The 25,787-nt window shown below is 38.4% G+C and overlaps 1 protein-coding gene and 1 long non-coding RNA gene across 2 annotated transcripts in view; one reads left to right on the forward strand and one right to left on the reverse strand.

Moving 5' to 3' along the window:
- The window catches only part of LOC116963157, a 79,076-nt gene extending 69,903 nt beyond the window's left edge, over nucleotides 1–9,173 (reverse strand). Inside the window, exon 1 of the long non-coding RNA XR_004407975.2 lies at nucleotides 9,088–9,173. This is a non-coding gene — a long non-coding RNA (uncharacterized LOC116963157). The remainder of the gene's footprint in view (nucleotides 1–9,087) is intronic.
- A 10,038-nt stretch (nucleotides 9,174–19,211) lies between these two features.
- PRL (prolactin) lies at nucleotides 19,212–25,769 on the forward strand. The gene is made up of 5 exons (XM_009973172.3): nucleotides 19,212–19,486; nucleotides 21,026–21,207; nucleotides 21,618–21,725; nucleotides 23,178–23,357; nucleotides 25,281–25,769. Exons 1-5 carry the CDS (start codon nucleotides 19,459–19,461, stop codon nucleotides 25,470–25,472), a joined length of 690 nt encoding a protein of 229 aa, XP_009971474.1. The 5' UTR covers nucleotides 19,212–19,458; the 3' UTR covers nucleotides 25,473–25,769.
- The last annotated feature ends 18 nt before the right edge of the window (nucleotides 25,770–25,787 follow it).

The raw sequence follows: 25,787 nt of genomic DNA on the forward strand, positions 1-25,787 counted from the left end.
CATATTCTTACCACACACTGCACAAAGCTCAGCTGTCTTGAATATGAGTTGCACTTGCTCATCCTAGAAAATGGTTTGTCCAAGAGTTTACTGCTTTGTTACCATGGCCAGGCTAGGTGTTGTAGAGACTGAGAAGTCAGAGATAAGTGATTCATCTCTCTGTTTAGCAAAAGCTATTCTCAAAAGAAAAAAACCTGATGGATTGATCTGTGTTTAATTGTCCCACTACAGTACATGTTCATCAACATTCCTTTTCATTAACCACTGTACACTGAAAGCCATGCTTTGGCTTTACATACCTGTAATTTGTATCAGCCATACGTGCCCATAGATACCATGATGCACAAAGAGCAAAAAAACCAAAATCCAGACACTGTGCACTATATTAAAAAACAGACAGATCAAATTTCTAGGAGATATCAGTATTGGAAATAAAAGTTACATTTCGCAAGGTCATATCCCACTAGCTCAAGTTCAAATATTCCACAAAACAGCCTCTGCTGGGTTGTATAAGCATTAGGTAAAAGGACCAGAAGGGAAAGGGACTAGCTGAGACTCAACAAAAATAATTTTAAAAGGCAAATAATTCAGACAAACTGATGGTAATCAGCATAGCTGTGAGAAAGAGATAAGATTCACTTGTGAAATTCTCCTAGATACTCATCATAATTTGTTTAGTCCATAGTTCAGTGTTCTCGGTATAATTTCACATGATTCTGGATGGAGTTTTGAGCAACCTGGTCTAGTGGAAGGTGTCCCTGCCCATGGCAGGGGAGTTGGAACTAGATGACCTTTAAGGTCCCTTCCAACCCAAACCATTCTATGATTCCATGATTCCCTTACCAAGAGACAATGAAATCTGTGCTTTTTAATTTATCATTTACAATTTTGTAAGACCTTTACTAGGCCCATATACCAGAATCATACCGAGCAAAGGTTTTCATATATATCTGTAGGTATGTCTGTGTGTGCACAGAGTAAAGCCATACAGTTTTATAATCCATATTATTGTATCTATTGTGTATGTATGTATAGCAAATTAAACTTGAATTATGTTGTCAAATGTTTTGCAATATCCTAATTTCAGTTAGTAAACATTGAAGGAGTACTTGCTTCTATAAAGCAAGGTAACAGAAACTATAGAGGTAATTAAATAAATAGTAATATTAAAATATTTTCCTTTATATTCTGATTGGATTACTCCTGTAATATGTTATAGCTATGTGGTATGTATTTTTCTGCCTGTAGGGTATATATCTAAACCACTTCTAGATCTCAAAGAGAATCCTGTCTGGGTCCTGGGGCACATGGTTGTCCCAGGAACCACCCAGGAGTAGCCTTTCAGGGAGTAACAGAAACACACAGATCTTCATATTGAGGCAGGATGCACATGTTTTTTCATGCCAGACCTCTTCTCCCACTGCTCTTCACATATGCTTGTACTTCTGACCTGAGCCTGCAGCATTTTGTGGGGAATTTGTACTATATGCCACAATGGGACTGTGTTCCCTGACAAAACTATTGCTGGTGCAACTCTTTTTCCTTTGTTTTAGCTCTTTTCTTTTCTTTTTTTTTTTTTTTTTTTTTTTTTTTTGGAGGTGGCCATCCTTTTGCAAAGGAAATAAATTATTACAGGTCTTGGGTTCTGTTTCATTTTTGCATTGTTAATTAGCCACAGGTGGGGCAAGTGTCCTTTCACACCAGTCTCACAGACACCAGGTTGAAAGTCAAAGAGCTTTAGCCTCTTGAGTAATATCTTGATTACTTGATAGCTCCAGCAGCTGAAAGATTTGTTTCCACAATTGGCTCCTGATAGTATTACACAAGGAGAGTGAAACTGAATAAACAGAGGATGATATCTTAGGTCTATGGAACTGAATGACAAATCTCTCATTGACTCTGAACAGCCAGAAATTTTAATTTAGTCTTCCAGGACAGCACAGAAAGTGTGAGCAGTTCCTCCAACACTGATCAGGTTTTTCCCTTTCACTTTTCTCAGTTTTCTAAATTGCATAGAATAGGGCAGAAGTACATCCTTCTGTAGCACCAAGATTTATATATGAAAATATTACACCGAAAGGATCCACAAAATACTTGAATTATTTCCAACCACTGGCACATGCAATTCTGTCCTGGAAGTGAATGTGAAAAGATATAACCACCTAACTTCTGTCTCACAGGAAATATGTGCCCATAGGGAATATGTACCTTTTCTGGGAAGGGTAACTTTGTTCTCAAGCAAACAAGGTGACTAGAAACTGGATCAAGGGATTACCAGCACAGGTAAAATTAACTGCTGCTCTCCCCCCAGCCATTCTTAATCGAGGAAGGAAGGCTCATAGGGCTATCTGCCTGTAGTCAGATCTCCATGATGAGTGTCCACTTCTTGCCTGTGCCTAAAGACAGCCTGAGATGCAAGAAAAGCAAAGAACTGGAAGAGGATATACCCAGATCTCTTTCTACCTTTTTACCTTCTTACTTCTAACAATCTCTTACCTTTCCTTTTCCTCAACTTCCCCACCAGAAAAATCAGGATAATTCTGTCTATTTCCTAGAAATATTAAGAGCATGACCCCAATCAAGGTCATAATCTTTCTGTGCTAAGCATTACACCGTTATAGTGGGTGTGATCCTCAGATTAAATATTTTGCAGTTTTAATTAGCAATATAAAGGGTGACAGGGAAGAGTGATGAGATCGATTTCTCTGCAGATAGAGAACTGCAGCAGAAACTTGTTAAGTAACCTGCATAGGAACACAAAGGAGTTTGTGGAAAAGTCAGGAATTTAACCTAGATCTCCAGGAAATCAGTTCAGTTCTCTCACCATGGAGCATGTTACTATGGAGAAATAACTTTTATCACTATCACAGACTTTTGGAATAAGACTCAACAAGCAGCAAAACTCCCATTTATTCTGCAAAAGGACAGAGCACATAATACTCTCTTTCAAGAGCTGTAAGCTGCCAAGTGAAGAGCAAAAATTCAGAATTAGCATGTGAATTAATACTATCACTGTGATAAAAAAATGAATCCCGTGCCATTTAAAGCTTTTTTTCACAGGCACTTTTTTGTTTCTTATATATGGATCTCGGCAATTAGGGACTAGTTAGGAAGTTCTAAACCAGTGAAATTCAAACTGTGCAGAGCAAGGTGTATGAGGTGATGGTAGGAGTTAATAAGGCAAAAGACATGCTAACACTGCCAAGTGTGATCTTTGACAAGGAGGTCAGAAGTCACAGGGCAAATCTGGAAACAGACTGGCTTTTTAAGCTTTCTCATTGGGCTGTAGGAGTGAGCTCTACCTGCTTTATTAATTTCTGTCTAGAAACAAAAAAATCTTCAGTTTAGCTTAAGCTGTAATGACTGCTTCAGCTCCTGCTACAGACAGACATTAGCCTGTGATAAAGCTCTCATTTATGCTACAAGGTTGGCCATGTCAAGAAGAATTAACAGAAGAAAGAAGATGCTATGTTTTATCAGTTATAAAACTGAGGCTTCCACTCATTCATACACATTCTTAAATTAATCAGCTGTCCTTAAAGGCCAGCATCCTTCACTTTCTATAAACACTTTAGTGAATGCTTGGGAAAAGAGTAAGTTGAAGCTCAAATACCTGATTTTGTGCTAATACTTCTATAGCATGTTTTCAGGTATACGAATAAACCTTAATGACCTGAATTTGAATTTGATTTTTGAGAGTCAAACATACAGTTCCAGAATAGCATTATTGCTGGTTTATCCTGGGTTTGAGTGAGTGGTGGGGGTCTTTTTTTGGTGGCAGGGGAGGGGGCTATAGGGGAGGCCCCTGTGAGAAGCTTCTCGAAGCTCCCCCAGCTCCAAGTCAGCTCCACCTCTGCACCAAAACTGAGCCCATCAGCTGCGCCTCTGTGAGAATGCATTTAAGAAGGGACGTGGTGACGAGCAGTGGGACTGGTGAGGAGGAGTTGCTGCAGCTGCGTGAACACCAAGGTCAGTGGAGGAACGGAGGAAGAAAGGAGGGGGGAGGTGTGCCGGAGCAGAGACCCCCCTGTATCCTGTGGTGAGATGGAAGGGCGGCCCCCCCCTGCCACCCATGGAGATCTACGGTGGGGCAGACACTGATTTATGGCCTGTGTTTTTTGCCTGGATGATCAAGGTGCTGTACTAGAAGAAGGCTGGGGACTTGTGGGAAAAGGTAGCCCCCACTGTTGTAATTCAGTGCTGGGAGGATTGCAGCATGCGGGGGTGTCCCACACCGGAGCAGCTCGGGAAGGGCTGCAGCCGTGGGAGGGAATCCAGTTGGAGGAAGTTGGTGACCCACAACGGAGCAGTGTGGGGAACGCTGCGGCCCATGGGAGGAACTCATGTCAGAGAAAGTTGGTGGAGGACTTTCCCCTGTGAGAGGGGGACCACGATGGAGCAGGGGGGAAAAGTTTCAGAAGCTCCCCCCAATTGAAGACAGAAGAAGCAGCAGCACTGACTGCAGCCCCCATTCCCTGCCCCTGTGCTGCTGGGGGAGGAGGTAGAGATACTGGGAGCAGAGCTGAGCCCGGGAAGAAGGGAGGGGTGGGGGGAAAGTGTTCTCAAGATGTGGCAACTGTCCTACTCTGTTAAGTTTTGTTAGTGTCTCTAACAAATGTATGTTCTTTTTTTCTTCCCCTATAGAGTCTGCCTTTTGCTCATGACCATAAAGGGTGATTTTTTTCCCCATCCCAGTCCTATCTCTAACCCCAAGCCTGGCTCTTTGTCCCTTCTCATTGCCTGAAGAGAAGGGAGAGAGAGTGGCTCCGTGGTGATTGGCTGCTGACCAGGCTCAAACCACGACATGGTTAAATACTTGCATCACCAACAAGGGAACAGAGATGGCCTCACCTGACTCCCAAAGCTAGCCAGCGCAGGGGAAGTTGCAAATATTTTTCATGGAAATGACTGCAAAATAACTCAGAACAAGAATATTCACTCATGTAACCAACAATTAATTTTGAAATAATGAATGCATTTAAGAGTAACACAGTTTTGAATTGCAAACTTATGAAGAGAAAAATAAGCAACGTGCTGAATAAATTGTTCACTCTGAATGATTCATCCAAATCTAATAACTATCCATCTCTACAAATACTGTCATAAGCATAATCAACTGGTATTAAACACCAGAAAGAGCCACAGAAAAATTAAGTACTATTACTTCAGTTTTAGTACCAAAGGACAGAATTCATTGTTCTCTGGAAACCCTCTCCAGCTGCAGAAGCCCCTGCAAGAGCAGAGTTTAAACCATGTTTTGTTGACATGTGTCATGGTTGAGACCCACACAGCTCAATTATCTTTTGACCCTAAAGGCAGCATGAGGCACTTATTCTGCCCCCCTCTCATTTCACCCCCACACTTCTATTTGGAAGCCCAGAACCAGAGGCATGGGGGCAAGTCTCTGACCCAAACTGCTGTGCAAGTAAAACCTACAGGCTAAACGCTGCTGCTATATATGGGCTGGGGGAAAAGATGACGGGCCTCTCAAAAGAGCCCCCAACCATCACATCTGAGAGCTCCTCTAGGGCATCCTCAGCCTAAACATTTTATGGATCAGAGGGTCAGAGGTCACCAACTGTCAAAACACAGCACAAGTCACACTGCGTGCCAGCAAGGACACTAAGCAGACGGCAAAGGCAGAGTTCAGGGGCTGCACTTACTAATGCACACCACAAATGGTAAAGCTGCCCTTAAAAATGTAACAGGCTTTTTCCCCTAAAACCTTCTGATTTTACAAGTTGAGCTCAGAGTTAAGGGGGTGTGAGTTTTAAACAACCAATGAATCAAATGTGGAATTAGACTATTCTAAATGTCTCTATTTTTTTTTTTTTTTAATGGAGGGAAACAACCACCAAACTTTGAATCACCAAATTTAACCAGCAGCAAACTCCAAAGCACCAGGTGGTTTCATAAACCCACAGTTTCATAAATCTTTTCTTTAAAGTTTCCGATTTCAAAAACAAGCTTGTTTTCTTTGTGGTTATTTTTTCAATTTTTCTCCCTTCCCCAGCTTGCTTTCCTGCCTTTGGGCACATGACCTGCCAACCCCTGACAGCCTTTTAAGCTCACCGTGCCGGCTCCTGCTGACGCTGCCGGAGACAGGCTACCCGCTCGCAGGGCAGTGGGCGGCAGGCATGACTTCATCCACTGGGAGGAATCACAGGGAAAGGGGCTGCACGGGGAACCGCGGTTTCTATTTTTAAACACTGCCTGTCGCACTGCTCAAAAGAGTTTGAAGAGTTCAAGCGTTCAGTGAATCTGTTCTCCCCACTGCTTGGGCATTTAAAATAGTAATAATAATCAAGGCAGACTAGCCATCAATCTCCTCAGTCTACAGCCTATAGGCCACATACTTTCTACCAGGGCGATTCATCTGTCCTATGAGGTAACCTGGGAGTCTGCCAGGCGCAGGCAGAGGGATCGGGGTTGGATGAATCACTGGTGTCATTTGTTTGACGCAGGCCAAGGCATCTTCAGGAAAGATGGCAGCTGGGAATAAACTTCTGCTATCAGCAGAGCTAATCACCTGTCCTGCACCTTTGCTTCTGCTGTATGCGAATTGCCACTGAGAAAGGCAGCTGTCAGGCGTAGCGTGAGCTCTTCTTGCAGCCAGAACCTGCTGGGAGCTGTTCTGGTTGCTGGAGCGTATATGGGTTTACCTGTGCATGTATACAGTGGAGCATGGGAGCGGTACACTTCCAGGAAGCAGCAAACCTTCTGTAGTTTTCTGTGATGTGAGAAGAGCAGCACTACCATACGCAGTTCTTCTCTAATACTGAAGGAAGTCAGCCAAAAAGGTTGGATACTGCTCATTTAGATGCTACTCTGTAATCAAGACACATGCATACATGTGGTCCTCTAATCTTCTGAGACCATCAGAAAATAAAGCAGCAAGGGTGGAAGAAACGGTCCTAGACTTTGGACTTCTTTCTTTCCTAACTACACCTCTAAAAACAGCTCACTTTTACACATGCCTCAAATCATACAATCACAAAATTATTCAGGTTGGAAGGGCCTTGGAGGTCACCTAGTCAAAACCCTGGCAGAAGCCTGTTCCCCACGTTCTCCCGCAGAAAGGCAGCATGGAGAGATTGTTGCCAAAAGAAGCTGTGGAACCACTAACTCACTTACTTTACCTAAAGCAAACAGAGGGGAATCTTCAACTCATTACCACCTATCTTCTTTAAAAACAGCACCCAACACAGAGACCCACACATGGCTTGGTAGAGATTGATCACACACAACTGCTCAATGATGTCACAGGTCTGGGTGAGGGTAGGTTAAATCCCCAGCCACTTGATGGGTAACAGTGTTTTCCAGTCAGATTCAGGACAGAAATTGTATTACATCTCCTTAAACACAACTTAGTTAATAATAACATTCCAACAAAGCCCTCAGATAAATATCACCCAGATTTTCTGATGAAGCTAATGAAGCAAAAATGTTGTGATATGTGACCAAGGACACACAGGAAACCTAGATCAGTATCAGAGCTGGGATTACACAGCACAGGCTTGGCCTAAGTGCTCTAGCCCCTTCTATGGTTCAGATTATTCAGCTGCCCACCTCTGTGGCCTGAGCCACACTAGCTGGTGAGGTATGGCACTGGCCCAGATATATGAAGCTCGATGAAGCAGTGGTTTAGATACCAGCAAGAGTCACCCAAGCATTTGTTGCCAATCCTTCAGCTGGGCAATGCTCTTTCCTCTGGAATAAATGTTCCTTGTTTCTTATTGAAGATGTCTTTTGCCAAATTTCATCCCATATCTTTATCCGCTGCACATATACAAACATATACGCTCTTTGCCAGAAAATCAAATAAAATGATCACTTTGTTTTTTAAAGGGAAACAAGAAGAGCTTTAATGCTTCTCATGTTTTATGCTGTTGTAACTGCATTTGATATAGTCCCATGAGCAGACTCTCCAATAATAATGACTAAATCTCCTTTTATTTTACTTTGTAGGCTATTTAGGAGCTATTTGGAGCTGTAACCACAGTTATCCAGACAGCTCCCACCACATACATGTGGTATTATTTACTCAACCTCCTGATTCATTAAATGTATTTCCAGCTCCTAAGAGGTTTATTATTATTCCTCCATGGCATCTTCACATTGATTATAATTTCAAAATTCTCTGCTGGAGATCAATGAGTATCCACTAAATTAGGTGACAGTTGATGGGTATAAAATTGAAACACTGCAACTATTTTCTGTCTACAGCCATCAAAGTAATAAAGAGACTCCATCTCTCCTCACTCGCTCTCTAGAGCTAGCTTTGATTCTGTGTTGAATTGCAGGAAAAGAAACAGGAGAGTAGATGATTGGTAGACAACAGACCTAAAGCTAGCCAGTTAGCAACAGCAAATGTGACGTCTAAAATCTTCCAGCTTCTTGGTCAGCATGACAAAGAAGCTATTCTTTTCTACCATAGTTCCTACAAAACCTGATTCTCTCTTCCCTTACCTCAGGAGTGTTAGATTATCGCTCTCTTGATCATCTATCTCTGAGAATTATTGACCTTGTTGAGAAACAGCTCTCAGGCTAAACAAAAGAGATGATTTGGGGCTCATAAGCAGAAGGCAACACTATCACAAATGAATTGAAACCACAGACTCCCCAGCAGTAGAACTCATGCTCAAGCTTTCTTAGTGGTGCCTGACCATCAGGTTTCTCTAGATTCATTATTAGTTACACACAGTTAAAAGCAATTGTCAGATACAATTTTTTCTTTCTCTTTTTTTGACTGGCCAAATTCCAGAGTGACTGCCAAGTCTGGATTTGACAATAGGGGTCTATGGCTGTGAGAGTATCTTAAATACCTCCCCAGCTCAGATTGTCCTTAAGACTATTTGAAAAATATTCTTGGATTCCAACTGCAGCAAGCCAGTTCCCAAGCTAGACAGTCCTCTGGATAGAACATCACACCAGTATTTTGTATCAGCTATTTCTTTTGAGTATATGAAAATATCTAGTCCTTATCTTTTCAGCTTTAAATAGACTCGCCTAGTCATACATATACATGAAGAGTCCCTTCTCATTCCACCACATGCCGTGATAAAACACCTGAGCAGGATCTCTGACCTGACAGAATGCAGGCTGGATCTTGGTGGGACTAGGGCTGGATACAGGACTCGTCGTTTCCAAAATCATCCAGCAACCTAGAGAGCTGACACCCTGAAGGAATGATGCATGCCTCTTCTTTTTTACAAAGCCTGTTCCAAAAAGTATCAGAGTAGCTTGTAGGAAACATCTTCAAGGGAATATGACATGTAATTCTTATCCTGTCAAGAAAATATATACATTATTAATAATAAAGATTTGTCTGATTGAAAGGATTTTTCAGAGTTATTAATAGTGAGACAGATAGCTATTCTGTTTTGCTAGATCTCTATGTTGACTTTGTCAAGATTAAAACAACAGGATATGGCTACATAACACTTCCAACAGTTAAAATTCCAAACTAAAATCACAAATTAAAATGAGTTTTCCTGTACCTTTAACTGAGCCTGTCAGCTGTTACGCGGAGTCAGTCTCTGAACTGGGATTGCAAGCACACACGCTTGTAGGGTATGTTTCTAGCTATGCATATGTCTAGATGTGTCTGTGCAACAAATTTCTGGACTGATCTAGACCATGATTCCAGAAGCAAATGAGATGCGTGTTTGAGCTGTATGCAAGTATGTGCATTATTACATCTAGATACATGAACGCAGGTGGCAGACTAATGGATTTGGGGAGGGTAAACAGTCTTGTAGCAGAAAGTACTATGCTCCTCATGTGGTGTCACAGTAGGGGAGGAACAGAAGGTATAGAGTTGAGAAAGGAAAACCAAAGCCAGTACAAATGAAATAGGGTTGTATGATCTGTGGATGATTCTGTAGGTTTTAAAATAGAGATGTAGAATAGAGCATATGTTTTATGTGCAGAGTTTATGCAAATGACCTATGCCTTTGGATATAGGAAAGTCATACTCCATTAAGGTTACAGAAATAGTCCCATTTCCAAAGGTAATGGAAGATACAACATTAAAACTCTTTCAGCAGAAATATCAACATATGCACTATTGATTTTATCCCAAACCTCTAGAACTAGTTCCACAATCCCTTAGATCTATCACAAAACAGAAACATTAGGGTCACCTCCTTACAGAAAACATAACAAACAGGAAAACTAGCAGTATATTTTTCTGAAGAGATTATACCAACTACGGACTTTTTTCTTCCAATGTCATTTTAAGGCATGTATGTGCAATGCAGTCCTGGACAATGTGAGAGCAATTGTGTCTGCTTTTATTCAGAGGCTAGGAGGCCTTTCTGAACTGATGTTCTTAGGAAAAAAACTTCAGACTAATCTTACGCTTCCAGAAAATCTTCAGTGGACAGCCTGAACACTGTCATGGGCTTGTCAGATAAGCTAGCTGTATCTCTTGCTGATTGATCCTTTTACTCTTTTTTTAAAAAAACCTGCAGATTTCATTTCAGAAGGCAAAAGACAAATTGAAATTCTCTCCAGATGTCAAGGATTTTTGTTGTCTTTATTCCCCCTCCCAGACTCATGTTCTGAACAGAAGAAAATAGAGACAAAAATAAGACAGAGAGAAATATATTAAAAAATTTAAATAAATAAAAAGAAAAGAAAAGAAAAGAAAAGAAAAAAAGCCTTTAAAAGACATGAGGGATCTAAATTAAAGACCTTTGTGAAGTGAAAGGCGGATGGAGGGAATGTGGAAGAATAGTCAGTTACTACTGGCATGTTTACAGGCTTTGAAGGTTCTGCACATCCAGCTCTGTGAGAAGTTAACAGCTGCTCTACCCCACACTAAGGTTTTATGGGATTAATGAAGTCTTTATTAACCCAAATACCTGCAGTTTATATTATTGCCAGTGTAGCTACAAAGCCTTCACACTTGTCCATACATGGTAGAGAGTAAAAGTGGAGTACAGTGAAAATAACTGGCCACTTTGCCCTTCTATTCTTTTGATCATCAATATTTCTAATTAAAAAAAAAATGATTTATTTCTACTGAAACTGTTTAAAATGAAAGTTGTTTGTTTCTTTAACACCCATAGATTTCTGGCATGCATCCAACCATGAAGGACAGAAGATTTTGTGGAAGATAAACTGACTACCATAGGAAGCATTTTAGAGATTACATTATATGATTTACCTAAAGATGATTTATCTCCAGAACAAGTCTGTTGTAAACTGGAAAAAAAACTTCTGCTACCTGGACATCCTGTTTCAGTCATTTGGAATCCTCATCTCACAACCACCTCCAAATAATGGATACAGCTACAGGAACTGTCTAAACATGAACTCAAGAGCCATAATGACAAAATATGCTGCAAACTGATACCACACTCTTTCTCTCACAAAATTTTGCAAGACAACATACAATACCTTTTTGATCCACTGTTAAAAAGACAGAAAAGAAATATTAAAAAACTGAAAGCTTCTGCTCTACAATCACCTTTAATTGTAACCTCGTTCTCTCCCACACACATATGAAATATTTTTTTATTATAAGATATAAAGAAATATTAGAGATTAGAAATATTTAACATTTTGACTGCCTCCCTCACGACAAAGGTGAATGTAAAAATATATTGCTTTTGATACAGATGTATCCTCCACTTTTTAAAGATTGATTCAAAGACTTATAAGGTTAAGGAGGTTCTCAGGATACATGCTCAGAAAAGCAGAATTTTTGAATATTTGTGGTAGGTTGTTGGGGTTTTCTTAAAGGAAAGAATGTCATAATCTGAGTAAAACTTCACCCCTTTAGTAAGAATTACTTTAAGTCTATAATATTAAAAAAAAAAAAAAAACAAACCTACCTTTATTTAGCATATTCATTTTTATGATGGATACAAACTAGTTAATTTGATTCACTATGAACAATTGATTTTTTCTGGTGTCTGCAAAGTAGGATGGTATCGATATGTTTCACAGGTATAAAGCCAAACTCTTGAAATATGCTCCATGGGGAATATTAGCCCCAAGCTTTGAAACCAGAGCCAAAGCAGAAAAGCTATAAGGAGAAATTGATGCAAAGATTGTTCTGCACTCCACCCCCTCCTATTGGTTTGTGGCTGTGGTTTTGGTTTGTTTGTCTGCTTGTTTTTTTTCTCCTAAGGAGCATTGTAACAATATTGAAGTCTTCATCCCTTGGGAAGAGCCATGTTTGAAAGTAGCTCAAATAATGATTTTATAATCACACTTCGAAAAACTCAAGTAAAATACATAGATTGCAATGAAAAAAGCATAAAGACATCAGGGACGGTTGTGTATAAGCTGCCGAGCAGTGCAGTGTCTCCCATGTCTTGAAGTTTAATGAACACCCTGCACTGGGCGGCACTAATGAAGGGTCTGGAGAAAAACAGGCAACCATTCCTTTAGCTCTTCCTCTCTAAGCAAATTCTGGTACTAAAGGAACAAGTTGCACAGCATATCTGACGTTATTGCTCTTGCTCATTCACGAAGCTATACCATATCAGTCATTTATAATGACTAGGCATTTCCAATAATGGCAATGTCATGACTTTTCCATGATGACTTTGGTCTCAAATTTGTAAATCCCACAAGATCAGGTTACAGATTGGGGATTTAGGAAATGAGTAAGAAAGTTCTAAAGGAGAAAAGCTGTGATTACATGCAAATATATTCATTAGAGAAGCGACTGAACAGAAATGCACCATCAATATTTTTTTAATGAATTTTTAAACATACAAATGTGCTGCAGGTGTGCAATGTAATGTATTTGACCTTTTAAGGAGGGGCTAGCAATGTTCACTACCAAAAAGTTTTCTTGACTATAGTTTCTCCTATTTCTGTTTCAAAAAGTTTACTTCAAACTCTTCAACTGTTTTAATTTTTATTAACAATAATTCATTACTTCTTAGCTTATATTACTGGATGCCAAATATAGCTATAATTTGTAAGTATTTAAGGTATAAGAGAATCCTACCAGATACCCTGGGATAGCTGACAATCTCTGTGCAGAACATACCAAGGGCTGTGTCTGCTGTATATACAGTTATGCATTTCCATGCATTTTTCACTCTGTAACATACTTTTTTTTTTTTTTTTTAATAGCACAGAATAACTCCTTTCACACTTTTTCCCCAAATAAAACATCTTATCTTTAGGAAGGAGGTGAATGCATTTTACTAAAGCAACTTCATGTGTCTTCCAAAAATCTATGTCAATATTAATTTCTAGATTGGATTCAATAAATATGACAAGATTAATTAAAATATCTACAAAATGTGGTAGATTAGAAAAGTAGTTCTAACGAGATAATAAACAAGATTTGAGGTTCCAAATTTCCTATGGGTCAGGAGATGCCCAATACACACACATCTCATCCCTTCAGTATTTTTAATTATTTATTTTAATTTATGTATTAGGTTTAGAGACAGTAACAAATAAATGAAGAGAAAAAAATGTGTTAGGTTTTGGAATCAGTAAGAGAAACCTCTGACATTGAATGTTTCCTTAAAGACAATTAAGTAAAGGTCACATTTTTTCTGTATCACTTCTATCCTATTATGAAATGGAGAATTTTGAGCATCAATATGCCTTCCTCCCGCTGATATGTGCACAACTAAAAGTGAGATCCTCCCAAAGAAGCAAGAATGTCAGCATTGATCTCTGCCTGCTATTTAGCTTTCAGCTAATACTATACCCCCAAAAAATTTTCTACTCACCTTTTCCTCTCTGTTCAACCCTTACATACATATCAGAAATTTTCTGACCAAAGAGTTTTTCACATAAGAAGGAAAAATGAATCTTCATGAAGATGCATTTGTTTCTAAAGCCCAAGGCGCAAATATCTCCATTTGCCATTTAGGGATACTATTCATTAGTAAAATCAAACACTGCATGCTAAAACAGAAACTATTTACCATAACCCTTGGAAATACCTTGCTATTGAAATATGCTCAAAATCTCGTTAAACACTTCAGTGCTCTTTCCAGTCTATTTGTAATTTGAAAAAAAAAAAAAAAAATCCTTTTACTTTTACAGACTCTAGTTCCACAAACCACTTACAGAAATGTCTTTTCAGTGATGCATATATCTATAGAATAAAAAATACGCAAATATTTAAACCTGGTTCCTATTTCTCCTATTCCACACTTGTCAGCAGGAAAATTACAGCCTTCTGATGGCAATTTTACTGATTATTAATTTTTATTAAAAGTATGTTACATAAATATAATAATTTAAAAAATAGCACTAATTACCCAGTCCACTAGTAAGTTCCACTGTGGCATAACTACCCTAAGTAAATTCTTGAAACTCATTCTACTTTATCCTGAAGAATAATCAGTTGAAATCAGGATTTTATGGAGAATAACTAAATGATTGTAGCAGAACATTGTCAAGGGAAATAAATCGGAGATAAAAGCAAATGTATGGGAAAATAAGCAAACAACATACAAACTTTTTAAACCACTAAGTCTTCATCCTTTGGAGTTATGATGTTCAATATGCCTCAGAATCAAGCATACTTTTTCCTTTAGCTAAGACAGAGCATTTCAGTGATATTTTTATAGCAGTAACTGTATCTTCTATGTCAAAGTATGCAAATACTTACACACTTGTAGTACTTTTCCATTTGGACTAGACTGTGACTTACAGCTCTGGAAATCAAGCCAGCTATGGCCCAGTATGTAATCCCATCATCCCAGAAGTAGAGTAAGACTCAAACTAGGGAGACAGAAGAAGCTGTCACAACCGCTCAAATCCTCAACTGTAGAGCAATGCTTCCAGGAATCTATTCTGAAGACTTTTTGGAGGGTGAAGACTCCTCTTATTTGTCTTTACTTTTATAATCACTAGTTTTCAAGTTCTGAAAAAGGAAAATTGTATTTAAGCTATAGGGTAAATAAAATTGTAGCCACATGACATGAAATGCTGAACCAGCACAGGCTCATTCTGCCACTTCACAGTTATACAAAAAGTTTTGTAGGATATATTTGTCCAAGCAGATGTCAGATCATTATCATCCAACCTTCACCAGTCAGATAAATCTGGTATCAAATATCAAGCTAGGGTAAGTACCATAAGATGGTCTCTTGATAATTCAACTGAAGTGCCATAATGCAGCTATGTGTGTTCCAGATCAAATATATACTGCCAAGTTATTTGATAATACACAGATACAGCATCAGTGAACACAGATCCACAGGCTTCAAACAACTTCAAGTATCAGGACCAATATATACTAGCCAGCTTTTACTCTGTTCTTTGCAAATTCCCCCGTTTTTTTTGTTATCACTAGCTGGAATTCTATTTGGGATTCACACTTAATATTTCATGGTGCACTTGGGCATATGTCATCATAGTGGCAATGCTGATAAATGATTTTTGAAACATGTTCTGTCTTTTTATTTTTATGTCTACTTCTGAAATTATATGAAACCACACTGGTACTTAAACTAAAAGTAAACTGAAAATCCCTACCCTTTTTTTTATTCCATATGGAATCATTTTCCTTTATGTTCTTATCTATTTTTTACCAGTCTTCATGCAGAGTTCATACTAAGAAAGTATTCTATCCCCATTTTTCTGTTTTTTCTGCAACAAACATTTGGAGAAAATGTTTTTTTAAATTCTCCTGTTCCCTATATGAGGAAGATGGAGAGAAAGAGCCCTTGTTTTACAGGATCATAGAAAATCACTTGAATTCAGCACAAAAGTTTCATGGAGATTACAGGGAGCAATCAGAAAAGACAAAATATTTGTCATTTGAAACTACTGAGATTGAAAAAATATTCTGTTTATGTTCCCCCTCAAAATGTATTTTCCACATGTTTGAAAAGTTAAAGAGCTCTGAGGATTTGTTGTTGATCCAGATTAAACAGTTTTCTATCTTTTCAAAGCCAACCATTAAGTGAAGTTGACTGGATAACTTTATAAACTATTCTATAAAAGGAAGACAATATTTTCAGTATTGTGACTCCAACTTAAATATGCAAAACAGGAACACATAAAACCTTTTGTTTCTTTGTGTATCAGAAGAGTAGGACAATCAGATCACATATGGGACTATTTTTCTGCACATTCAGTTTTGCATGCTCAATCATCTGCATATAAAACTTGAGGATCATCTTTTAAAAACATAGCCAAAAATTTGGCATTTCAAACCTCTGCATGAACTATTCTGTTTCTGAACTGTTCTGCTATTAAATACAGATACTACCAGGTAAGTAAAAGACAAAGTGAAGTGATATTACCCAGTCTCCAATTCACCTACTTAAATAAGTATTCTTGCAAAAAACTATTCTGATAGAAAATATTTTTCATTCCTCTGTGGTAGCTATCAGTCAGACACAACACTTTGCATACCTCAAAATCTTTAAATAAAATAAAATGGAATAGGAATATTCGATCTTCCTGTACTGATCGATAGTTCTTAATCAAAATGTGACAGTCTAACTCATTGTCTGCAACCTGATATGAGGTGGAAATACAAGATTATGGAGAAACGAGTACTAAATGCTGTTATCTGTAACATTGCTACATCGCATGTAATGCATATGAAGCATGAGTAATGAGCTGAAAGCTGTATAAAAAAGTCTGCATATAGTAAGCCCCTCTTTTGGCATATTGTTTACACTGGGTGGTAATAATCTACTAATTTTACTTCCAGAGAAGCTATTGAAGATAAAAGGAATGCAATAATTTATTTGAATTATTAAAAAAGCAAGCAAACAAACAAACAAACAAATAAACAAACAAAAACAGTAATTCAATTAAATTCCTAAGGCAAAAGTGAAAGACAAAGAGAGATGAAAGCATACTGCTAATCACAGCTGCGCTTTGTAATTCCTCAAGTTGGGCCAAGAGCTTTCCTCTCAGTACTGATGCTTATCCAGTTATTTACAAGTGCTGTCCTGAGCTGCTGTCAGAATTAGAAGGCTGTTAGGGTCTAGGGTCAGCTTCCTTTACCAAGGTTCAGTCAGAAAAGATGGGATGCCAAGTTTCATATTACTTCTTTGGAGGATATAAACCCAGGCCACATTCAAAAGCCGGAGGGGAGCATTTTCAGCTACTCATAAGTTTTTTTGAACTTTTAAATAGAAACAAATTCCTAATTTATAAAAGCAAATTAATATTTGGACCTATTTACTTCTGGTTACTGTAACTTTTCCTCTCCTTTCTCTTTTCTCACCTTTGTCTTCTTTTTGGTACTAGTAAGAAATCATGGTCTTCACTTGAAGCGCAGGCCTGGGAATCAGGAAGTTTTGTGGTTTTTTTCCCAAAGATTTCCTGTGCAGCCACAAATAAACTTCTTAACCTCTAATTTAGTTCTCACACCTGATAAAAGAACTTCACCTTTATACTTACTTACTTTACAAAGAGTTTCTTCTCTCCTTCTGTCTATGATTCTTAACTGATGACAATTTTAATCCATTCATGTTCGTAAAGTATTTGAGGATTTCAAGATATCATTTTGTGGTAGCATGCTTTAATTAAAACATCATGCAATGGTTTCAAATAAACCATTTTTCCCTATGAACTATGTTTAAGGTGCTTGTCTACACTTAAACAGCAAGATCCTGACTTTAGCTGATGCTGTCAGGCTGGAGAGGAGCTTCCCTCTCCAGTAAAGTTAAAGGGAGCCTAAGGAGTTTACCTGATGCCTTTGTGAATACCTTCCTTTGTTATCTAGTCCCTAATACTAATTAACTGTGTGCCTTATTTTGGCATCACTACCAACCCCTCAAAATCCCAAGAAAAGCAGACTAGTAAAGGAAAGATAAATGGCTGGTTGAGAAGTGTCCATTTCTTTTTTACACAGGACTCTTCTGTTGTTACACCCAGATTTTTCAAGCTCACTTGTAATCTTATTGGGGAAGATTTTCAAATGAAACAATTAAATCAAGATCATAAACCATGCGGCTGTGGTTTAGAAGACTGCTGTTTTTCTACCATCCATTCTACAGTTTTGGCTGTGGCCCTATTCTGATTTTACTGCCTTCATCAGATTGCTACTTTTCCCTGCTGCGGGCAACAACTGCTTCATTTACTCAGCAGGGCCTCAATTTCCAAATAAGATCCAGCCTCTAAGCAGAACAAATTGTTCTAGCAATCATCCTAGAACTTAGCAGATGTAGACCACTCGCTACCGGTTCTGGTTTATTGCAGAAGCATCTCCTTTTATGGCTTCCTAAGGGATATCTTCCATGGTTTACCCCCTAAACACTCTGCCTTTCTTCTGCCTTGTTTATCATTGCTTCAGGAATCATGTCCAAAGTTCTGAAATAATGAAGGATTCAGGGCTACATACATATCTGTTCCACAATTACGGAACAAGTTGTCTAAAGGCAAGAAAATTCATTAACACTGTATACCTTATTCATTAAAATAATCCAATTTGGAAAGTCTTTTCATGGGTAAATGGACCTGAGAAACAGATGAGAGATTACACATTTGCTAACATATTCATACAGATGCGCCTCACACAACAAAAAAAACAGGGCCAGCCTGCTGATGCTAGTTTGTGGATTACCACAGACACATCAGATCTGGAAACAAATCCCACTGATTACGACAGTATATGCTTTGCATATGGTGGAAATGCCCATCTTTTACGTAGAGAGTTTTCAAGTATAGAAAACAATCTCATGGTTTTGTAGAGGGTTGTTATTTTAAATAATGCTGACTTATTCATCAAACATTCGTGATTAAATAGTAAACATATAACTCCTTCCTCTTTGATTGCTGTAAATTATTACTTTTTTAATATAAGAATTGCCCCCATTTCTCTAAACATCTCTCAGACTGAGAATGAGTTATATCATTATTTGTACTGTGTAGTATCTTTTTTAACTGTATGGAGCTATATGCCCAGAATGTCATATCTATAATTTTACAGCTAATGAACTGTCTTTCCAGGAGCCTCCATTCCCTTTCTCTTGATAAATTTCAGTACAACTTATGCTGTTTCTCTCATTGTGGACATTGCAAAATATTGTTTGTCTCCCACAAATAACCAGAATTTTAACATAAACAAGCTTGGATGGCTGAAGAAATAAGAAAGGATGAGAAGACAGGTGTGGGGAGGGGGAACCGCAGGCTAAAAATGTTGAGATTACCTGCCTCAGAATTGACAACTGGAGCTTTCCAGGATCAATGGCATTTGCACCTCATTCAGGGCAAAATTTTGGTGCTCTCTTCATCCAACCATACTTAGGATCCCACAGCTGAATTTGTTAATGAAATCCCTCTCATAGCTAAAAATAAAAAACCAAAAAAATACTGAATATGAATGCAGAAGAAAGGCAATTTGATGTTTGTAATTATCGAGGTAAACTCCACGACCTGCTGAATGTATGTAAAATGGACCCTGGATGGTGTATATAAAAGTGGCATGTGCAGAGAATAAGAGAAGATATTGAGACTTCTTTCTGGTAGAGCAAGTCATCATACAGGATCCCTACCATGAGCAACAAAGGGGCTCCACTGAAAGGTAAGACTTTTACCATGCATTTTCTGATACCTTTTATATTTCTCTAAATTTAGATTGAATTAGGAAGTAACTGAAATGTGACAGCTTTAGAAACTAAGGTCTTCCAGGACACCTAGTCTTCCAGTAATGGTAAAACCTGTCTCCACCTCAAATGTTTAGTGTCCAAAGCTCAGCATTAGAAGGTGGTTTGATCTCTTTTTCATTCAGACTTTTTTCTCCTAAGACCACCTTTACATCAGGCAGTGTCATAGAAAATTAGCTTGAGGGACATGACACCCACGCACGAAAGACTGGATCCAGCCTGCTTTGCTACACCATTCAGAAGGCAATGACTAAGTCATTATCTACAAGACTAGAAGTGATGTAGCAATTTTGAAGCAAATGTTTTCATAGCCATCTTCAACTTTTTAAGCCAACAAGTCTCAGGTTTTCTTATTCATAGAATTATTCCCCAAAGTACTTTCTAATTGCAGAATGCAGCATGTATCTTGTTCATGGACAAGGAGGAAGACTTACTTCAATATTGTTTAAATGCACTTTTCTTGAATTTAGAGTGAGAAGAAAACTTACCACATGATTACATTAAGGACAGCTCTGATGTTTTACAGAGTACACTTTCATTTAGCATTTAAAATAAGTCTTGTGAAGCAATACAGGTAGCAGTCCAATTTCCAGTACTAAAACTCTCAGAGCACAGAATAGTGTTCTTTGAATAAGTACATTAATTTACCAAATACTTGCTCTTAACTTTTTTCTATTGTTTTTCTGTGTATATTTTATTTCACTGAATAGAAAACTTGACTTTGTTAATATTAAAAGTTTTAAACAGATGAGGTTTTGTGTTTTACATAATGAGAAGTCCTCTACATTAGTTTCAGAAGCTCATGAGAAAAGACAAAAGTTCTCTCTGATTTTGTAGTAGTACGTAATTTAGGGTTAAACTCTAAACAGCAAAGCAGCACAGCTGCTGGAAATCTTCTGAAGGAACTCCCAGGGCAATCAAAAGCTTAAGAGAGTGACCTAACCACCCTCCCACAAAATTAATTTAAACTCCAAATGTTTGCAAAGAAAAGGACCAAGAGGAGGAGGGGGAAAAAAAAAAAAAAAAAAAAAAAAAAAAAAAGGAAAAAGCAAAGACCAATTTATTTTCCAAACTTATATATCTGTGCAAATATCATTATGTATCTATATTTACACTGTAAAGAAATTTGATTTTTTTTTCTTCCATTTATCACTAGGTAATAAAGTCAGGCACAATAGTAAGAGACTTCAGAATACAGTGTACACTGCAACACAGGTTACCATGTCTCCTCAAACTCTGTAGCAGGCTCTGCTATACAGTCAGGATGATGGAGAGCAGAAAGGATAACAGAATGATAGTCCTGCCCTCCTCCACTGATTTTCAGCAGCCAGTACGGAGGTACTCTGAGCCATGTGGCAGCACAGACAAAATCACCCAGCGTCTGGCTCTGACAGCTACTTCTAAATGCACATACAAGTCAATGTGATTCCATTTTAGTCTGTTTTAAACCCAAACAGGTTTGTTGCTAGTGGTCCTTCTGGTGTCCAACATGCTCCTGACAAAGGAAGGAGTGACCTCCTTGCCAATCTGCCCCAATGGATCTGTCAACTGCCAGGTTTCCCTCGGGGAACTTTTTGACCGAGCAGTTAAACTTTCTCACTACATCCACTTCCTCTCTTCAGAAATATTCAATGAATTTGTAAGTACTCTGCCTTTTCCTGAGAGCGAGAAAATATAAAAATGCAATTTAATACCTTTTAAGCACAAACACATGTTATCATATGAAATCCTTCAACAAGTAAACAAATATGATTGCTGCACAGACAGTGAGAGTCCCAATGGTGACCAAATCTGTGTATAGTGCTGACCATTGGTAAGATCTCCAACACTTCTATTATAAGATACCATTTTCCCATCATTCTTTATCTGTGGGGCAAGTTTGTGTTTGCTGGGTGCCAGTTTCACTCTAAAGACTCACCAGAACCTTTTGACCTTTACAGTCTAAAAGCAGTGATAAAAGCAATGGAACAACAATTAGTTAATACAGTGTTTGAACTGAAGCTCTCTTACTTCTGGGTCTCAGTAATGCCTGTCCTTGTTGATCTGCAGGATGAACGCTATGCTCAGGGCCGGGGTTTTATTACAAAAGCTGTTAATGGTTGCCACACTTCCTCCTTAACTACTCCTGAAGATAAGGAGCAAGCTCAGCAGATTCATGTAAGTCCCATTTCTAATGTCATTCAGCGTGAGATAGAGAGGGGAGGAGGAGAAGAGGGAGGGTTAAGGAACAGAGAGGCAGCAGTGAGAGATGGAAATCAGCTCAATCAGAATAAAAAAGCCAGGAAGAGGAAAGTACCAAAAAGCCAAGAAAAGTTGGTTTAACATTTGCTGATACTAAGTTACAGACTATACAGAATATGTAAGTACCAGTAACTTTCATCTTCCCTTCCTTTTCCTGTATGTTATATTCAGTCATTGCATCTTATTTCCAATTACAATATAACCTTGTGGAACAATGCTAATTACCATGCTTGTACAGCCCTGAGAACACTACAACCTTTGAACATTATCTTAAAGCGCCTTATAGATAATTATTATATTAACTAGCATAAAAATACCTTGGCTATATAGTGGATACTGTATATAGGCAGAGATAAATAGTTTTCCAGTAACTGAAAACAGACATTACTAAACAAATGCTAAATAGATATTCTTGCTGTTACCAGTAGGCAAAAGTGGTCACATCATCATCCAAGTACAAAGACTCTAGTGCAAAATACTGCAAAATACTTGTGAAGAGAAACATGCTACGTCAATTTAATAATTATAAACTTAAGGGGAGATGAAGGTAGTATTGTTCAGCCTATGCTCACAAATACGATTTGAAAATACTCTGGAGAAAAAAAAAAAAAAAAAAAAAATAAGCACAGCTGTATGAACAGGGGTGTGCCAGGGAGAAATATTTATCAGTTTCATGGTGGTGATATCCTTACAATCCCAGTATTGTCATCTTCTCAGTACGTCATTCAGAAATTCTATTGGGAGCAACAGAATTCACAACCCTGGGTACCTAACAAGTCTGGTGGTGTTCAGATGCAGTGCACCTAGCAAAGAAGAAACGTTTGACTGCTACCATAACCATAAGCTTTATGAATTTTATTGCCCACAAGAAAGGACAATTTTTAAAACCAAAGGGCTATTGCTGGAAGCACCACTGTTCAAAAGGGAGGACAGATGGGTTACGTAGAGGCAATAAAAGCTGTTTAGTGGTTTACCATAATGTGCACCTTCCATTCAGTACTAAACTTTGAAAAAAGAGTCACTGGATTTTAAAATTTTCATCAAAAATTAGATAAGGAGTTCTGTTTTTTCACAGAGGTGCAGCACAGCCGTGCTTGCTAGTTTTTGAAGTGGAGAGGGTTTAATGACATTTCCATTACAATACTGTAACTGCTTGTGATAACAATGTAAAACATGATGACAATGACAAACATCAGAAACACAATTGCACAGAGGTATCTAAGACAGGGCTATAGGGCACATTCAGTGGTAGGTCCTGGAATAAGTTCTCAAATCACTATGTCTGAGGACATTGCTCTAAATGCCTCCTAATGCTGCCAGCATTTAGCCTTCCTATTTTAACTGGCTTTTCTTAATGTGGGCGAGCAGCATGAAGACCTACTGAATTTAATACTGGGAGTGCTGCGCTCCTGGAATGACCCCCTGATCCACCTGGCCTCTGAAGTACAAAGAATCAAAGAAGCTCCAGACACCATCCTCTGGAAGGCTGTAGAGATTGAAGAACAAAACAAGCGGCTTCTAGAAGGAATGGAGAAAATAGTTGGACGGGTAAGTATTAGGTCCTTATCATCCTTCCAGGCTGTTGCTGTAAGGAAGACACATACAGCGACAGACACTCCCTACCTGGAATAGGAAAGGAAACAGTAGATGTGAAGGAAAAGAAGGAAGTCAAGATAGCTGAATCTGAGAACTTTTCAGTTTTCTTCTTTCAGCTTTCTTTTCTTCTGCTATCTTGCAATTTCTAAAGAGACACTGTGATGTGACTGGCATAGCATAATCCAGTGTATTCCCAGTCCTGCTTCAAGGGAAGGAGTAATCCTCAGCAGTGGTAATCATCGTTCTATCTTTGAGTATTTAGAATTTGCAATCCTGATTTTTTAAGGATGCATTGTTTTTTTCACATGCACATATTTATATATATGTTTTATCATATTTATACACTTATGTATACATAGAGGTATTATGTATAGTCTTCAGAATAAGATACTGTGTTAAAAACTGTTCTGGAAGTCTGGGTTATTGCAAAGATGCGGCATACAGTGACGTAATCCTGGTATCTTTCATATCTCTTTTCACACCATACTGGTTCTCTGAGCATTGGATCCAGCTTGGTTTCCCTACACTTGTAAGGTTAGACAACAAGGCTGTTGTCTGACAAAATCCATACTCAAATACCTCTTGTTATCAGTAATTGATTGAAAGCTTTCCTGAATAAAATCAGCTCTAGCTTGTTTATTTTTAGAGGGGCCTCTCTTAGTCCCCAGATATATCATTCTGTCAGTGAGCTAGACGTTAACAAGAGGTTCTGACCTTACTGGCTTTTGCTTAGGCCCTGAGCAGTTGAATGGCATTAAGGCTGCCACCATCACTGTATCCACCACTTTCCACTGGATCACTCATGGTCTCTCTCTTTCAGTTAGGTGTCTCTTTACTCAGAAATCTTAGCACATCCAGGCCACAAATGCATTTATCAGTGTAATCAAATATATCTCTATCCCATATCCACATGTAAAAAGGGTGCAGGCAAGGATCCAAGATAACTGTAGAAGTCAGGTACTGCTACAGTTACCCTGTGACCACCTTCTCATTCACATTACTTACAGAAGGAGGTTGAAGACAAGACTGGCAAATTCATTAGTGTCAAACCACATTTTTGAGTGATTGTAGGTCTATCTTTTTTTGCCTGTTGCTTAAACTGAGTGATAGAAGCTCCACAGATATTCTCCTATGTGCTTTTGCAAAGTACAACTGGTGGGAAATAAGGAAGATGCACCAACACCAATAATCACAGACTTCTTTTCTGCTATGAAAGGTAGATTTCTATGACAGGAGAAAATTAATGACTGTCTCTTTCAAACAAGGAGATCTAAACCAATCTTCACCTCGGATACTAACTCACTACATGAGAAAGCTCCTACACATAGCTTTCTAACATTAGAAGTCACTGTGTCACTCAGCATTTTTTTTTTTTTTTTAATAGAATCTGGGGTACAGATTTGTTACAGAGATTTGTCTGGTAACATGTTCTTGAAGCTGCCTGTATCAGAGAGATCACCTAAGAGACGGGCCAAGACAAAGCTGGAGATACACACAAAAAAGTTCTAGGAACAAGTGCTAGCAAAGATTTCAAGGTGGAGTGAACCAAAAAGAGATGTCACTGATGAGTCCATGCATTAAGGAAGGTTTGATTTCTCTACAAAGCCAGATTACACTGGACATTGGTTAACACACTAGTTCTCTTAAAACACTACTGACACAGTTAAGTTTTTCACATATTTTAGGGAAATAAACCGAAAAAACTGACAAGTTAATTGAAAATCTGCATGAAGATATAGAACATTATACAGAATAGTGGGAACCATAACAGGAAACACTTTACAAGTGTTTCCTTAAGACCACTATTTTAAAGGCTCTATTCTACATCCAGTCAGATTCACTACCATTTATTGCAGTATCATTTGGTGTCTTTAGGTTCATTCTGGTGAGATCGGAAATGAAGTTTACTCTCAGTGGGAAGGCCTTCCATCCCTGCAACTCGCTGATGAGGACTCCAGACTCTTTGCCTTTTACAACCTGCTGCATTGCCTCCGCCGAGATTCCCACAAAATTGACAACTATCTCAAGCTTCTGAAGTGCCGCTTAATCCATGACAGCAATTGTTAAGTACTCCTGGGCCTAACCACTTACTGAAATAATTCGTTATGATATTCATAATGCCACTTTGCATTGCAAACTTTATGAAAAGTCACACTGTACAGTACCAGGATCATCAGTAACTTTCAGGCATGTTTGTGTGAATTCTGGCTGCAACTATTAGCACTGTTTATCTTTGTGGTTTTAAAATGTTATAAATTACTTGTATGACAAGAATACACTTTGCTGTCTAATGTCTTCACCTAGTAGCATTTCAGTGATAACCAGATCATGCAGATACAAATAAAAACATTATTAAATCCAAAAGCACATAGCACTGAGTGG

The sequence above is a fragment of the Tyto alba genome, unplaced genomic scaffold (genome assembly GCF_018691265.1).
Source record: "Tyto alba isolate M040663 unplaced genomic scaffold, T.alba_DEE_v4.0 Super-Scaffold_48, whole genome shotgun sequence".
NCBI lineage: Eukaryota > Metazoa > Chordata > Aves > Strigiformes > Tytonidae > Tyto > Tyto alba.